The sequence below is a fragment of the Nilaparvata lugens genome, chromosome 14 (genome assembly GCF_014356525.2).
Source record: "Nilaparvata lugens isolate BPH chromosome 14, ASM1435652v1, whole genome shotgun sequence".
Taxonomy (NCBI): domain Eukaryota; kingdom Metazoa; phylum Arthropoda; class Insecta; order Hemiptera; family Delphacidae; genus Nilaparvata; species Nilaparvata lugens.
In genome coordinates this window covers 17,625,731-17,642,968 of record NC_052517.1, presented here as the reverse complement: position 1 = coordinate 17,642,968, position 17,238 = coordinate 17,625,731, and the positions used below count along the sequence as shown (strand labels likewise).

Here is a 17,238-nt window from a genome sequence, read left to right as displayed (position 1 = left end):
TCATTTTTGAAAACACATGCTCACGACTGAGTCGAGTCTCTTCTCGACCTGAGTCGTGTAAGTGTCAGTTGAGCCTATTATGATGACCCATAAGTTTCCAGAAACTTGTTTTCCAGAAACCGATAAAACAAGGAAATAAGCAGAGGAAATGGTTTAGTAAAAAAGATGCAGAATAGGGAAAAGTATAACAGGAAGGATTATTGAATAACAATCCCTTCTAACTGAATAAAGTAACAGTTTCTTACCCGTTATCGACATTCTCGAACCAGAACCGGTCAGACGTTCTGAGTCTCTGGAACTGTTCCATGATGATTACTGAAAACAGTTCTCCAGGTCCATCCTTGGATTCCAGCATGCCTCCAATGTACAAGTCTATGTTATCCACGTCTTCACCATAAGCTGCCTTCAGAGCCTCCATGAGTTCGGGGTCTTTCTCCATAAGGTCGGGGTTGATTTCACTCCACGTTTTATGGCGGGAGAGGCGGAAACTTGATCTTACCTAAAAATTAAAAAAGAATCAATTTTGTTTATTCATTTATTCATACGGCTTTTATCAGCAGAGAGATCCTTTTGGTTGTACTGCTTATTGATGTAATACTCAATGCGATTTTCCATTTACACTCACATTTAGAGGTTATTATATTGAGTTCTTCATGTTGTTTCACTGAAAATCCACTCTTACTTCCTGAATTTTCATTTCTTAACCCTACAGAGACACACTTACTTTATGCTAACACAGTAGACACACTGGGGTGTTGAACACCCCAATTCAATTTTGCATTTTTCTTTGAAAAATATGAAAAAAACAAGTACTTAGACTATACTTCATCATTTCTTAATCATTTTTGTTCCAAGTGCATACAGAAATCAAAAGTGAAGCACTGCTTATCAATCAATATATATACTAATTTTGGAAGTACGTATGTTCTGCCTAAGTGTTGGAGCTCCTAATCCGGTTTGAACGAGTGGCTTGATCATTGCCAATGACAACTTCATCAAAAACTCACGTCTCTTCATTTTATTGTTTTGAATCTCAAGTTGTAGAGAATCTTAGCATTTATTCCAATCTGATCCATCATCCCATACCTCATTTGTAGTGACAATACAAGTAAATCTTTGTAATAGAAGTGTTTGATAAAAGTCCTAAGTAAAAGACACTCTGAAGTGTTGGACACCCCAAACGAAGAACAAGATGAGCTGGTGACCTTGTAGAATGCTATTACTGACTGGAAGTGGTGGAGAGTAGTTGACAATACTACAAACCTAATTTAGACTGGGCATAAGTTCCCATCTGTTTGATATTGTCAATTGCAGAACAGAAAAAAAATCCCTGGGGTGTGAATCTCCCGAGTGTGTCTCTTTAGGGTTAATTATTCATTGTTGAAAGAAGATCTGGCAACAGAGCAAAGCAAGGAAGAGATAGCACTTTCTTGAATGATAGACAAGTACATCAATACCATTGCTGGTCAAACACTGCCATTATAACGTGGACCTCACTATAGTGCAAACGATTTTTTATATCATAAACCTATGTTGTTCCAAATTTCGTGAGAGCCGTTTTCGAGATCTGGTGACTTACAAACATATAAACAGAAATTGCTTGCTTAATTTCAAAGGATAGATATCATCTCCCTTGAGATGAATAGAAATTTGATAAGACTTTTTTCTATTTAGTTTATGACGTTATACTGACAGTATTGTAGTCAGGCACTCCGTTTATGAGTTCACTTACATTATTGTAGTCTGGCACCCCATTATCTCTGCCTCTGCTATTATCTAGTACATGATGTACTACAATTATCAAGTCTATGTTCATTTGGTTTATTATGATATAGTGTCAGTATTGTAGTCAGGCACCCAGTTTATGATAGTTCACTCACAGTGTTGTAGTCAGGCACCCCATTCATAATAGTACACTTACATTTTTGTTAAGTGGCACCCCGTTATCCCTGCCTCTAGTATTATCTAGTCTACACTTTTCATGTCTATGTTCATTTAGTTTATTATAGTATTGTAGTCAGGCACCTTGTTAATGATACTTCACTTACAGTATTGTAGTCAGGCACCCCATTATCACGGCCCCTCATGATGTTGAGAGCACCCAGATCTCTTCGGGAGAACTCGTTAGGTCCGAACAGCCTGTCTCGCACATCCGAACACAAAATGGTGTCCTCCTTCTCTGCCAGCTGGGACGCCATCCCCATCATCATCTCCTCCAGGGTGGTGTCTACCATTACGTCCTGCAAGAGAAATAATGAAATGAGAATGAGAGCACAGATAGATAGATGGATAGGCTGCCTTTGGTTGTCACGATGTATATCGTAACTAGAGAAAGGCATTGAATTTAGGGCTCATTTATTCGACGCTCGGCTATCTTTCATAGAATCTGAGGGGTCAACGTTCAAGCCAGCCACTGGCCTACCGCTCAGCGTTGCTGCGCATCCTCTCTCCCCTCCCTCTCGGTCACTGAGGGAGGCTCGAGAAAGGCCAGCAAGAGGCAGTGGAGTTCGGAGAGCCAAGTCGAGCGGTCGAGAGAGGTGAGAAGGAAGCAGCGAGCAGCTAGCAACGTCACAGTACGCCTTGTACTAAGTGAACTCCGATTTCTTCAGCGACCGGGAGTTGTGTTGAGGCTAAAGTCGATTAGCCTCCAACACGGTGAACTCCACTGCTCTACACTCGTTTGGGCGAGTGTGGAACGACATTTAACCTGTTTAGACGACGGGTTGCCAGTTTCGACCAACGACAACACGTCAGGTTTGGTCGAAACCTGACTCCCCATTGGTAGGCCACCAGTGGGACATCGAGGCGAGAAAGGACATCTGGGAAGGTGTGGAAAAGCCTTTTCCGCAACTCCGCGGCCGATCCGGACCCCAGGAGGACAGCTGGTGCCCGGCAAGTAGGACTTAGGAAAGTCCAGAGTGCTGGCCGCCGCAGCGCACTAGTCCAGTGCGGGATCGCAAGAGGACATCCGGGAAGGTGTGGAAAAGCCTTTCCCGCAACTCCGCGCCGATCCGGACCCCAGGAGGACAGCTGGTGCCCGGCCAGTAGGACTTAGGAAAGTCTAGAGTGCTGGCCGCCGCAGCGCACTAGTCCAGTGCGGGATCGCAGAGGACATCCGGGAAGGTGTGGAAAAGCCTTTCCCGCAACTCCGCGGCCGATCCGGACCCCAGGAGGACAGCTGGTGCCCGGCCAGTAGGACTTAGAAAGTCTAGAGTGCTGGCCGCCGCAGCGCACTAGTCCAGTGCGGGATCGCAAGAGGACATCCGGGAAGGTGTGGAAAAGCCTTTCCCGCAACTCCGCGGCCGATCCGGACCCCAGGAGGACAGCTGGTGCCCGGCCAGTAGGACTTAGGAAAGTCTAGAGTGCTGGCCGCCGCAGCGCACTAGTCCAGTGCGGGATCGCAAGAGGACGTCCGGGAAGGTGTGGAAAAGCCTTTCCCGCAACTCCGCGGCCGATCGGACCCCAGGAGGACAGCTGGTGCCGGCCAGTAGGACTTAGGAAAGTCTAGAGTGCTGGCCGCCGCTGCGCACTAGTCCAGTGCGGGATCGCAAGAGGACATCCGGGAAGGTGTGGAAAAGCCTTTTCCGCAACTCCGCGGCCGATCCGGACCCCAGGAGGACAGCTGGTGCCGGCCAGTAGGACTTAGGAAAGTCTAGAGTGCTGGCCGCCGCAGCGCACTAGTCCAGTGCGGGATCGCAAGAGGACGTCCGGGAAGGTGTGGAAAAGCCTTTCCCGCAACTCCACGGCCGATCCGGACCCCAGGAGGACAGCTGGTGCCCGGCCAGTAGGACTTAGGAAAGTCTAGAGTGCTGGCCGCCGCAGCGCACTAGTCCAGTGCGGGATCGCAAGAGGACGTCCGGGAAGGTGTGGAAAAGCCTTTTCCGCAACTCCGCGGCCGATCCGGACCCCAGGAGGACAGCTGGTGCCCGGCCAGTAGGACTTAGGAAAGTCCAGAGTGCTGGCCGCCGCAGCGCACTAGTCCAGTGCGGGATCGCAAGAGGACGTCCGGGAAGGTGTGGGAAAGCCTTTCCCGCAACTCCGCGGCCGATCCGGACCCCAGGAGGACAGCTGGTGCCCGGCCAGTAGGACTTAGGAAAGTCTAGAGTGCTGGCCGCCGCAGCGCACTAGTCCAGTGCGGGATCGCAAGAGGACATCCGGGAAGGTGTGGAAAAGCCTTTCCCGCAACTCCGCGGCCGATCCGGACCCCAGGAGGACAGCTGGTGCCCGGCCAGTAGGACTTAGGAAAGTCTAGAGTGCTGGCCGCCGCAGCGCACTAGTTCAGTGCGGGATCGCAAGAGGACGTCCGGGAAGGTGTGGAAAAGCCTTTCCCGCAACTCCACGGCCGATCCGGACCCCAGGAGGACAGCTGGTGCCCGGCCAGTAGGACTTAGGAAAGTCTAGAGTGCTGGCCGCCGCAGCGCACTAGTCCAGTGCGGGATCGCAAGAGGACGTCCGGGAAGGTGTGGAAAAGCCTTTCCCGCAACTCCGCGGCCGATCCGGACCCCAGGAGGACAGCTGGTGCCCGGCCAGTAGGACTTAGGAAAGTCCAGAGTGCTGGCCGCCGCAGCGCACTAGTCCAGTGCGGGATCGCAAGAGGACGTCCGGGAAGGTGAGGAAAAGCCTTTCCCGCAACTCCGCGGCCGATCCGGACCCCAGGAGGACAGCTGGTGCCCGGCAAGTAGGACTTAGGAAAGTCCAGAGTGCGGGACGCCGCAGCGCACTAAACCAGTGCGGAACCGGAAGAGGACCTCTGGGAAGGCCAGGGAAAGCCTTTACCAGAGCTCCGCGACCAACCCGGACCCCGGGAAGACACCCGGTGCCCAAGGACTAGGACTTAGTTCCGACACGAAACCCTTTCTCACAACTAACACCGTAAGGTTCCTGTTCCCTTCTTTCCGCGACCAACCCTGTTTGGCAGTGCGAAAGCACGGCCCCTCTTTCCTAAGAGAAGGAAACATTCCTCCAAAGCACTCAAAACCCTGTTTCAACCCCCAACCCGAGCGAGGGTGGTTGACGGACGCCCCACCAAGACTCCCGTCCCCTGCCACGGCCCTCCCCAGTCGCCGACTGAGTTTAGCCGGCCCAGAGCGACACTGGGAACTCTGATAGAGAAAGGTGTGGGCAAAAATCTACTCAGAAGATTGGCACACGAACGTGGGGCCCAAGGCAGGAGGAGTAAAGCAGCAATGAGTGCAGAGGAGAAATGTAATCGCGCCGGAGAAGACCAGGAGGCGCGAGAGGATAGCAGCGATCCAGGAGTGTCCTGGATTTACAAACTCCACCGGAGAGAAGCAGTGGATCTAGCAGCATCAGCAGGGCTACCTACAACAGGTACAATGGCAGAGCTCAGGAGAGCTCTTGTCGAAAACCACTGGAGGACAATGGTGGAGGCCGCCGGTCTAAACAGGATCGGTGGCGGAGCTGGCACAGGTCAGGAAGAGGAAGGAGCTGCAGCTTTGTGGCCACCAGTCGCGGAGGCCACTGCATGTTCCAGACTGGAAGAAATACCCAAGGAGACGTCTCCAGAGTTTGATGGCGACTCCAGCAACTCCTGGGTGTACAGAGTGCACGATCAAGGCTTGATTGATCTACTACTCGACTCAGTGCTGACAGATAGCACAAGTACGAGCCTGAGGAGGGCTCTACTGGAGCAACGACAGCGGATTGTTGCGATGCTCCCCGTTCTGGATAATGGGGAGGAGGCGCTTCGTCGAAGAGCGCGAAGGCCAGCACCAGTTAGCCAGGAGGCAGAGCCTGCGCTGGTGAGGCCGGAGATGCCGGAGGGGCATTATAACATGCCTAGGCATGTGTTGAGGTCACCTACCAGGTCAGCGGTGCCTGCTACATCCTGTATGGACCCGGGTGCCGTGTGTGACAAGGTTCGAGGGTGGCGGCTCTCATATGATGGGAGTGGAGATGCTCCAAGTTTTATGGAGCGGCTCGAGGAGCTGCAACAAGCATATGGCTTGTCTGGCAGACAGTTATTTCCAGCGCTACCTGAAATGTTAGCGGGGAAATGTTCCTTATGGATGAGGAATAGGAGAGAACAGTGGAGACACTGGGACGATTTCCTGAGAGACTTTCGGTCTCGTTACTATCCACCTACTTATGTGGAGGATCTTGAGAATGAAATTCTCGACAGGCGGCAGAAAGAAGGCGAGCTCATAGACGACTATGTTGAGGAGCTGCTAACACTGATGAGGAGAAGAGGTGGTTTTTCAAAGAGTAGCCAGGTACAGAGATTGTACAAAAATCTTTTACCACGCTACAAGCTCTACATCAGGGAGGCTGAAGTGTACACCACCGACGACTTGCTACACTTAGCGAGGCAATATGAACGAATTAAGTTCGAGGAGAAGAGTGCTAAACAGAGACAACGAGCTGTGAAGCAGGAGGAGGTGAGGAAGCAGACCAAGCCTCGACAGGAGACTACTACTACACAGCGTCGGAGTGAACAACCTCCAGAAGGCCCCGTATGCTGGCAGTGCAAGAAGGTGGGACACTGGAGATCAGAGTGTCCGGAGGTTTCACTCTGCTCAAAGTGCGGGAAGCCACGACCAAATTGTTCCTGTGAGAGAGAGCAGAAGAAGGCTTCTGATAAAACAGCTGTGGTTAAAACAAGGCTTCAAATCCAGCTAGAGCCGGAGCTCCAGGATGACAGCCGTCTCTTCACTACAGTGGAAATAGGAGGCAGACAGTATAGCGCTCTTCTCGACACCGGAGCAGAGTCCAACTATATTAGCTCTGAAGCTTTTAATAGTTTAGAAGCAGTGGATCGAGAGCCTGCGCAGCGCGGCGCTGTTATGGCTAACGGAGCGGCTGCACGTCTGCGAGGTGGTGTTATAACCAACCTGAAAATCGGCAGAATATCCCTATCAACAACACTCACAATAATGGATGGGCTTTCTCCAGATGTTCTGCTTGGTATGGAGTTTCTTCGTGAGCACCGGGTGAAAATAGACCCCTATTCCCGGTCAGTGGAATGGGATCCTCATCTCGTCAAAAAGCACATTGGAGACGATATTTCCACTCCAAAAGTGGGAAAAGGAGCTGTCAACTCGAGGCTGGCTACTGTTAAAACCCAGCCTGACATATGGAGGTCGAGGAAGCCGCCTGGAATTATTCCTGTGAAGAAGCAGGAGAAGAAGAAATTTCCTCAAGTCCAGAAACACGTAGGAGCCGTGTGGAAGACTGGAAAAGAGGAATTTCTTTCTCAGAAAATTTCTCCAGCCCGTGGAAAGTTCATTTGCTGGCACTGTAAACGAGCTGGGCACTGGAGGTTCAACTGTCCGGAAAAGCGGTACCGGAGGCGGAAGAAGGAGGATAATTTTCAGCAAGGAGCTGGAGATAATCGTCGAGCAGTGCAGTCTAGAAGACTGCCGGTGCTGGAAACTACACTCAAAGTAGTTTCGGATATTGGAGACAAGAATTATAATGCCAACCGGTATTATAATTGGAAAAGGAGGACAAGGAAGGTGAACTCTGGACAGCTAGTCTACAGGAAGGAGTGTCACCTGTCCTCGGGTGCTAATCAGCTCGCCGCGAAGTTAGCGCCGGAATTTTCTGGCCTCTATGAGGTCGAGGAAATGTTGAGTGCCGGTAAGAGGTTTACTGTGCACGAGAAGGGCACCAAGCTCCAGCCACACCTGCCCGAGGATGAGGAAGAGGATGGTGATGGAGCAGTTGCGGAAAAGGTGGACGGAATTCGAGTGGATGGACAGCAGGAGGCCGAGCGAGTCTATAGAGGGTCGCTGCCTATCCGGAGGATGGGATACCAGAGAGGTGTCACGCGCCGCCAATAAGGAGGTAAGAGGCGAGAAGGGGTGAATATCATAAGAGTTCAATCATATCACAGCTTTAGAGCTATTTTTGATTCATGAATTATCCCATTTAAAATGAGGAAATTAAATTTTGTTGTCAAAGACAAAATTGCATAGAAATCGAAGAAAATTACTTCAGAATTATTAGCACGAATTTATCAGCCGAATTTTGAAAATTAATACCATTAGCACGATTCCGAAAATAATGAAAATATTAATAGACTGACATAATTTATTGTTGTTGAAAGAAATTCGTCAATGATATATTGAAAGAGAGAGGAGGAAAAAGCATATTCCGTTTTATTTTTCCTATAAAATAGAGTCCTACTTAAACTAAATGGCAACTCAACCATTACAGTTTAATTATTATAATCAGTCATAAGCACTGGCTGAATTAGATGGAAAAAATTATTATTGTCAGATTAATGCGTTTCTTTTGATCTGAAGGCAATCCCAATAATTTCAGATTGAAATTTATTTACAATATTAAGATGTGACCAAGCAAGGATAATCAAGAAAATTTTCTACAGTCTATGACAAGTTGATAACAGCTAAAGTCAATTCCAGTCGATTCCAACTAGACTTAATTTTCTTAATCGGTATATTACCGATATTGTTGTAACCAGGTACAGGTTAACAAACAAAACTTGCAGTAGCTTGTTTTCTATTTGCCATAAATAGTTGATGGCAAAATGAGTGGATAGAGGATATGAGAAAATATTATAGATCGGTGTGATCCGGATAATATTGTAACCATGAGGTAATGGTTATAATAATTGAAATCATTTAATGAAGCTGGTGGTAATTGCTTTAATCCGTGTAAAGTGTTACAATGCAGTTGATTAACAGACGTTATTATACTGTGGGATAAAAGTGAATTACGTTGCAATTAATTATTCATGTGATATGAATAAATTGCGTTTGATTGTGAGTCGAGATGTACTACAATCGGAGGTTTTTAGCTTCAGATTATGATTAACATTTTCTAATATTTCACTTGAAAATAAAGTCGGAGGACTTACTATAAATTGGAATAAAATAATTATTATTTCAATTGGAATTAATTCTATGTTGGATCGAAAAGTTGTTTGTGCTGTGCTGTGAAGATAAGATAAACGTTATCTCCACTGGTTAACTGCTATCGCCAAGCTTCTAGTCTGTAGAAGAGAATTACTTCTCCTTTTCAATAACAATTTATAAAATTGAATTCATGAGAATTCTAGCTTTTCCAGATATTCTACTGTTATTGAGTCAGTCTGGGTTTGATCGTGCTATTGTTAGTTTTGGAATTGGATCACGTCTCGAGGGTGAATCTAATTTTTACTCAGCCTACCATCATGAGTTTATTGACGGCGCATTAGTTCATTCAATTATTACTATTTGTGCTGATTGTTGTGATTATTTTTCGGAAAATCAATACTTCCAGAATATGAATTAATTAACAGCTGTTGTGTCATTATACACGCCTTGTGTGAATAATTACTTTGAAAAAGTAAATTAAGATTTATTTTGGGGTAAATAAATCTCGAAGTGAGAAAGAGAGATTGAGAATAAATGTTCACTGATTGTGAATTAATTAGCAGATGTTATCTGTTATAATAAACCCACTGTCATTTATATCCAATGGAAGGTTACTTTGCATAAGTAAATCATGTGATTGATTTCATTATTGAAATGAACAGTGAGAAGTGAAATATTGAGTTGAAATTTATAGTTCCAATTTTATTATTGTGATTTAATGAGAAGGCTGAGATCCTCATAACAGATCGAAAATGAATTATTATTTCGACCACATTTAATTGTGATATAAAATCGAAATATGTGGTGTAACATCACAACTAGTGGCTTCATGTCAACCATATAATTCAGTATTCTACATCATATTGTCATCTCTCATCTTTTATTGTGAACAATAAGTTGCTGATACACTGAACTATCTGAGGGTATCAATCACTCTGACACTTGGTGATTTTCCTGGACTCCAATTCACCTCTATCAACTTCTGCCTCCTGTGAAGTGTTACATTGTTGTGTATCACGTTTCTTCTTGAGGATGGGGACTGCAACTTGAGTCTACTTCCTCGACGAGCTCCTGGGATTATTGGGGCTGTATCTCAGCTGACTATTGCTGAGACCACGACGAGTTCCTGGTTGTGTTGGAGATTCATCCCAGCTGTCTGATGCTGGAAGTTAGGCAGTGTGAAAACACAACCATGCAGGGCGAAAGCCCGGCACATGCAGTGCGCAAGCACGGCGAAGCAAGGCAGTGTGAAAACACGGCCATGCAGGGCGAAAGCCCGGCACATGCAGTGCGCAAGCACGGCGAAGCAAGGCAGTGTGAAAACACGGCCATGCAGGGCGAAAGCCCGGCACATGCAGTGCGCAAGCACGGCGAAGCAACGGCAGTGTGAAAACACGGCCATGCAGGGCGAAAGCCCGGCACATGCAGTGCGCAAGCACGGCAACTCATTGCAGTGCGGAAGCACGGCGTTTCCCTTGCAATGTTATTTGGGTTCCCAGAACCTGTCTGAGGTGTTGTTCACCTCGTTTTTTGTGTTACCCGCCCCTCCTGGCAGTGCGAGAGCACCGCGATTCTCATCTGCAGTGCGGAAGCACGGCGTCCTCGGCAGTGTGGAAACACGGCAACTCTGCAGTGCGGGAGCACGGCGTCCTTTTTCGCGATGCGAAAGCATAGCGTTCCTGGCAGTGCGGAAGCACGGCGCCCCGGGCAGTGCGAAAGCACGGCGTTCCTTTTGCAGTGCGCAAGCACCGCGTCCTTATTTTTGCAGTGCGAGAGCACGGCGACTCATTGCAGTGCGGAAGCACGGCGTTTCCCTTGCAATATTATTTGGGTTCCCAGAACCTGTCTGAGGTGTTGTTCACCTCGTTTTTTGTGTTACCCGCCCCTCCTGGCAGTGCGAGAGCACCGCGATTCTCATCTGCAGTGCGGAAGCACGGCGTCCTTGGCAGTGTGGAAACACGGCAACTCTAAAGTGCGGGAGCACGGCGTCCTTTTCGCGACGCGAAAGCATAGCGTTCCTGGCAGTGCGGAAGCACGGCGCCCCGGGCAGTGCGAAAGCACAGCGTTCCTTTTGCAGTGCGCAAGCACCGCGTCCTTATTTTTGCAGTGCGAGAGCACGGCGACTCATTGCAGTGCAGAAGCACGGCGTTTCCCTTGCAATGTTATTTAGGTTCTCAGAACCTGTCTGAGGTGTGGTTCATCTCGTTTTTTTGTGTTACCCGCCCCTCCTGGCAGTGCGAGAGCACCGCGACTCTCATCTGCAGTGCGGAAGCACGGCGTCCTCGGCAGTGTGGAAACTCGGCAACTCTGCAGTGCGGGAGCACGGCGTCCTTTTCGCGATGCGAAAGCATAGCGTTCCTGGCAGTGCGGAAGCACGGCGCCCCGGGCAGTGCGAAAGCACGGCGTTCCTTTTGCAGTGCGCAAGCACCGCGTCCTTATTTTTGCAGTGCGAGAGCACGGCGACTCTTTGCAGTGCGGAAGCACGGCGTTTCCCTTGCAATGTTATTTAGGTTCTCAGAACCTGTCTGAGGTGTTGTTCACCTCGTTTTTTTTTGTGTTACCCGCCCCTCCTGGCAGTGCGAGAGCACCGCGACTCTCATCTGCAGTGCGGAAGCACGGCGTCCCCGGCAGTGTGGAAACACGGCAACTCTGCAGTGCGGGAGCACGGCGTCCTTTTCGCGATGCGGAAGCATAGCGTTCCTGGCAGTGCGGAAGCACGGCGCTCCGGGCAGTGCGAAAGCACGGCATTCCTTTGGCAGTGCGAAAGCACCACGTCCTTATTTTTGCAGTGCGAAAGCACGGCGCTTCTTGCAGTGCGAAAGCACGGCGTCCCCCATCGCAGTGCGCAAGCACGGCATGCAGGGCGAAAGCCCGGCCCGCAGGGCGAAAGCCCGGCAAAGGTAGTGCGCGAGCTTGACCAAGGCAGTGTGGGAACACGGCAGCCAGATTGCGAGCTCGTCCGAACGTCGTGCGCAAGCATGACACATCGGTCAGTGAGTGTCTGGATTGTCATTACGCGGACGCACACCTTCGCGGTGTGGGAACACCGCGGCAGTGTGAAAACACGGCACGCAGTGCGCAAGCACGGCCCGCAGGGCGAAAGCCCGGCGATTTGTTTCTGTGTTTCTGTGTTTTTGTGTTTCTGTGTTTTTTGTGTTTCTGTGTTTTTTTGTGTGTTTTGTGTACCCTGTGTTGTCCCTCCTGGCAGTGCGAGAGCACGGCGCTCTTACCTGCAGTGCGACAGCACGGCGTCCTTCTGCAGTGTGAAAACACGGCGACTCGGCAGTGCGAAGCACGGCGTCCATTTATGTACAGTGCGAAGCACGACACTTCCCGCAGTGTCCTGCAAGTGTGACACGGCGCTCCCCGGCAGTGCGAAAGCACGGCGCTCTCACCTGCAGTGCGGAAGCACGGCGTCCTGGGCAGTGCGGAAGCACGGCGACTCGGCAGTGCGAAAGCACCGCGTCCTTATTTTTGCAGTGCGAGAGCACGGCGACTCTTTGCAGTGCGGAAGCACGGCGTTTCCCTTGCAATGCTACTTAGGTTCTCAGAACCTGTCTGAGGTGTGTTCACCTCGTTTTTTTTCTGTGTTACCCGCCCTTCCTGGCAGTGCGAGAGCACGGCGCTCTCATCTGCAGTGCGGAAGCACGGCGTCCTCGGCAGTGTGGAAACACGGCAACTCTGCAGTGCGGGAGCACGGCGTCCTTTTCGCGATGCGAAAGCATGGTGTTCCTGGCAGTGCGGAAGCACGGCGCCCCGGGCAGTGCGAGAGCACGGCATTCCTTTTGCAGTGCGAAAGCACCGCGTCCTTATTTTTGCAGTGCGAAAGCACGGCGTTTCTTGCAGTGCGAAAGCACGGCGTCCCCCCATCGCAGTGCAGAAGCACGGCGGCCTCTTGCAGTGTGCAAACACGGCGTCCCCCATCGCAGTGCGGAAGCACGGCGGCCTCTTGCAGTGTGCAAACACGGCGTCCCCTATTGCAGTGCGGAAGCACGGCGGTCCTTTGCAGTGCGAAAGCACGGCGTTTCTTGCAGTGCGAAAGCACGGCATCCCCCATCGCAGTGCGGAAGCACGGCGGCCTCTTGCAGTGTGCAAACACGGCGTCCCCCATTGCAGTGCGGAAGCACGGCGGTCCTTTGCAGTGCGAAAGCACGGCGTTACTTGCAGTGCGAAAGCACGGCGTCCCCCATCCCAGTGCGGAAGCACGGCGGCCTCTTGCAGTGTGCAAACACGGCGGTCTCTTGCAGTGTGCGAACACGGCGTCTCAACGCAGTGCGAAAGCACGGCGCAGATCTTCAAGATCTTCTCTGAAGCTAGGCCTAGGATCTGGCCGGGTAGCTTGCTCATTTCTTCGGATGGTGCCGACGCATCACCACCGGTTGGCGAGGAACCAACCTGGCGCCCAGTTTATGTTCGGTCTATGTTGACCGGCGGAGAGGCGGCAGAATGTACTCAGGCATTTGGGACCTTCTGTCTGCCGTTTACCCCTTCCATCCTCACCCCCCCCTCTCCACCCCCCTCTCTTTTCCCCCCCCTTCCCTTAGTAGGAACAGTGTGTCACGATGTATATCGTAACTAGAGAAAGGCATTGAATTTAGGGCTCATTTATTCGACGCTCGGCTATCTTTCATAGAATCTGAGGGGTCAACGTTCAAGCCAGCCACTGGCCTACCGCTCAGCGTTGCTGCGCATCCTCTCTCCCCTCCCTCTCGGTCACTGAGGGAGGCTCGAGAAAGGCCAGCAAGAGGCAGTGGAGTTCGGAGAGCCAAGTCGAGCGGTCGAGAGAGGTGAGAAGGAAGCAGCGAGCAGCTAGCAACGTCACAGTACGCCTTGTACTAAGTGAACTCCGATTTCTTCAGCGACCGGGAGTTGTGTTGAGGCTAAAGTCGATTAGCCTCCAACACGGTGAACTCCACTGCTCTACACTCGTTTGGGCGAGTGTGGAACGACATTTAACCTGTTTAGACGACGGGTTGCCAGTTTCGACCAATGACAACACGTCAGGTTTGGTCGAAACCTGACTCCCCATTGGTAGGCCACCAGTGGGACATCGAGGCGAGAAAGGACATCTGGGAAGGTGTGGAAAAGCCTTTCCCGCAACTCCGCGGCCGATCCGGACCCCAGGAGGACAGCTGGTGCCCGGCAAGTAGGACTTAGGAAAGTCCAGAGTGCTGGCCGCCGCAGCGCACTAGTCCAGTGCGGGATCGCAAGAGGACATCCGGGAAGGTGTGGAAAAGCCTTTCCCGCAACTCCGCGGCCGATCCGGACCCCAGGAGGACAGCTGGTGCCCGGCCAGTAGGACTTAGGAAAGTGTAGAGTGCTGGCCGCCGCAGCGCACTAGTCCAGTGCGGGATCGCAAGAGGACATCCGGGAAGGTGTGGAAAAGCCTTTCCCGCAACTCCGCGGCCGATCCGGACCCCAGGAGGACAGCTGGTGCCCGGCCAGTAGGACTTACGAAGGTCTAGAGTGCTGGCCGCCGCAGCGCACTAGTCCAGTGCGGGATCGCAAGAGGACGTCCGGGAAGGTGTGGAAAAGCCTTTCCCGCAACTCCGCGGCCGATCCGGACCCCAGGAGGACAGCTGGTGCCCGGCCAGTAGGACTTAGGAAAGTCCAGAGTGCTGGCCGCCGCAGCGCACTAGTCCAGTGCGGGATCGCAAGAGGACGTCCGGGAAGGTGAGGAAAAGCCTTTCCCGCAACTCCGCGGCCGATCCGGACCCCAGGAGGACAGCTGGTGCCCGGCAAGTAGGACTTAGGAAAGTCCAGAGTGCGGGACGCCGCAGCGCACTAAACCAGTGCGGAACCGGAAGAGGACCTCTGGGAAGGCCAGGGAAAGCCTTTACCAGAGCTCCGCGACCAACCCGGACCCCGGGAAGACACCCGGTGCCCAAGGACTAGGACTTAGTTCCGACACGAAACCCTTTCTCACAACTAACACCGTAAGGTTCCTGTTCCCTTCTTTCCGCGACCAACCCTGTTTGGCAGTGCGAAAGCACGGCCCCTCTTTCCTAAAAGAGGGAAACATTCCTCCAAAGCACTCAAAACCCTGTTTCAACCCCCAACCCGAGCGAGGGTGGTTGACGGACGCCCCACCAAGACTCCCGTCCCCTGCCACGGCCCTCCCCAGTCGCCGACTGAGTTTAGCCGGCCCAGAGCGACACTGGGAACTCTGATAGAGAAAGGTGTGGGCAAAAATCTACTCAGATGGTTCAACCTGGAGGGCGAATAGAATATACAATGCATAGCATAGAATATACAACTTGGAATGAAATAGAATAGAAAGATGATTTTTTTCAATAAAGCACATACATAAATATATTGCACAAAAACAGTTCACAATGACTTTCAAAAGAATAAGTACTCTAGGAGGAATTTATTCACAAAAATCATGATAGACTTGCCAGAAGCAGTCAGTTGACTGCTATAATAGAATATCATAAGTATAGAAGTTTTATTTAGTATAGAAGTTTTCTCTGGCTACATAACATTATAGTTCTATGGTGAAATATAGTAAACAATTGAAGATATTGTGCTAGAACGAGAAGTAGAAATCAGGAGAGTGTGTGATGATATGTTGAGGTGTGGGAGTAAAAGGAGAAGATGTAAAAAGGAGGACAGGTAAGGACATATAGAGGAAGAGCAGAAGGAGGTTAAGAAGGCAGTGAAGTGGGAAGAGAAGAAAAAGAGTGAGGAGTAGGAAAAGGTAGAGGAGGGTGACGTGGATGATGAGAACAGGGAGAAGAGAGAAAATAGAAGAAGGACAAAAAGAGAATTGGAGTGAGAAAGAGGAGAAGGGAGAAGATGAGAAGGGGAAAAAGGAGGAAGAAGAGAACAAGGGGATGGAGGAGAAGGAGGTGAGAGAGGTGGAGGTGGAAGTGGGAAGTTGAAAATGAGAGGGAATAGGAGGAAGAAAAGGAGAAGAAGCAGGAAAAGTGGAAACATGGAGAAGGAGGTAATTAATGAGGATGTGGTGTAGGAAGAGGAAGAGATAGAGTGAGGAAAGAAAAGATTGGAGGTTACGAGATAGAATGAGGAGGATGAGGATGTGGAGGAAGAGGGAAAGGTGGAGGAGAATGAGGAGGAGGAGGGGGAGATGGTAATTGAGAAAATGAAAGGGATGATGAAGGAAATATAGAAGATAGACATAGTGGTCAGATGTGGAACGGGGTGGAGGAAGAGGTGATAAATGGGAAAAATAGAGAGAACTGGGAGGCATTTGAGTGGGAGGAGAGGAAGAAGAATGAGAAGAAAAAGAAGAGAGGTGAAATGATAGAAAGGAGGGAAAGGAGGAGGAGGAGAATGAGAAGGGAAAGGAGGTGAGGGAAAATGATTGGTGGGGAGATGAATTGCAGAAGATTTGGAGGAGGAGGAGAAAGAAAAGAAAAAGAAGGGAAAAGTGATAGAGGAGGGGAAGAGTAAGAGAATGACAAGAAAGTGTAGGTGTGTAGGATAAGGCAGTTGAGAAGAATGTGGAGTAAAGGGTGAACGAAGTGGAGGAGTGATGAAGGGTAGGTCGAGGGGGAAATGAGAAGCAGATGAAGGAGGTAAACAGAGAGGAAATTTAGGACGAGTGGTGGGAGAGAAAAATAAGAAGGATAACTGAGAAAGAGAAGGAGGTGGATAAGGAGGAGGCGGAGAAGGCTAAGGAGGAGATAGAGAAGGTAGATAAGGATGTATTGGAGGAGGAGGGAGAAGTGATGGAGGAGAAGAAGTTGGAAAACGAGGAGGTAAGAGGGGAGTACAATGAGGAAATCTTGAAAATTAAAAGGATTGTAATATGTTGGGTGAGAGAATGACAAGAAAGAGGAGTAGGAGTGGTGTGGTGTAGGAGGAGGTGGTTGAGAAGAATGTGGAGGAAGAAGAGAATGACGAGGAGGAGAAATGATGAAGGAAATGAGGAAGAAGTTCAGGAAGGGTAAGAGAATGGGTAAGAGGAGGACGAAGACGAGAAGGGAAACGAGGAGAAATAGTAGGATGTTAAACAAGGATGTTAAGGATGAGAAGGTGTAGAAGGAGGAGGTGAAGATGGATTAGGAGAAGAACGATGAGGGAGAGATGGTAGAGGAAAAGGTAGTTAAGTAAGATGATGAAGAGAAGGTGGATGAGAAAGAGCGGAGAAAATGGAGGATTGATTGATTGATTGAGTACTTTATTAATGTAGATTACAATATATACTGGCTTATACACTTATATACAATAGCTTACAATACAGCAACATTATAGATGAATTTACATAATATAGACTAAGAAAATAATTATTGAACTGTATATGATATGAAAAAAGCAATTTCGAATACTTATAGATAATATTGTAATGCATCTACATAAATTGGCGGAGCTTTGGACATATCAAATGTCCATCCTTCGGAAACAATATTAAAAATATCCTCCCCACTAACTC

General features: G+C 49.8%; 1 protein-coding gene across 1 annotated transcript in view; it reads right to left on the bottom strand.

The window, feature by feature from the left end:
- Positions 1-17,238, bottom strand: part of LOC120354282 (dual oxidase-like) — a 92,953-nt gene that overhangs the window by 21,783 nt on the left and 53,932 nt on the right. Inside the window, exons 8-9 of the mRNA XM_039441186.1 lie at positions 2,049-2,240; positions 246-499 (exon numbers count right to left, since the gene is read on the bottom strand). Coding sequence (XP_039297120.1) covers positions 246-499; positions 2,049-2,240 — 446 coding nt within the window. The remainder of the gene's footprint in view (positions 1-245; positions 500-2,048; positions 2,241-17,238) is intronic.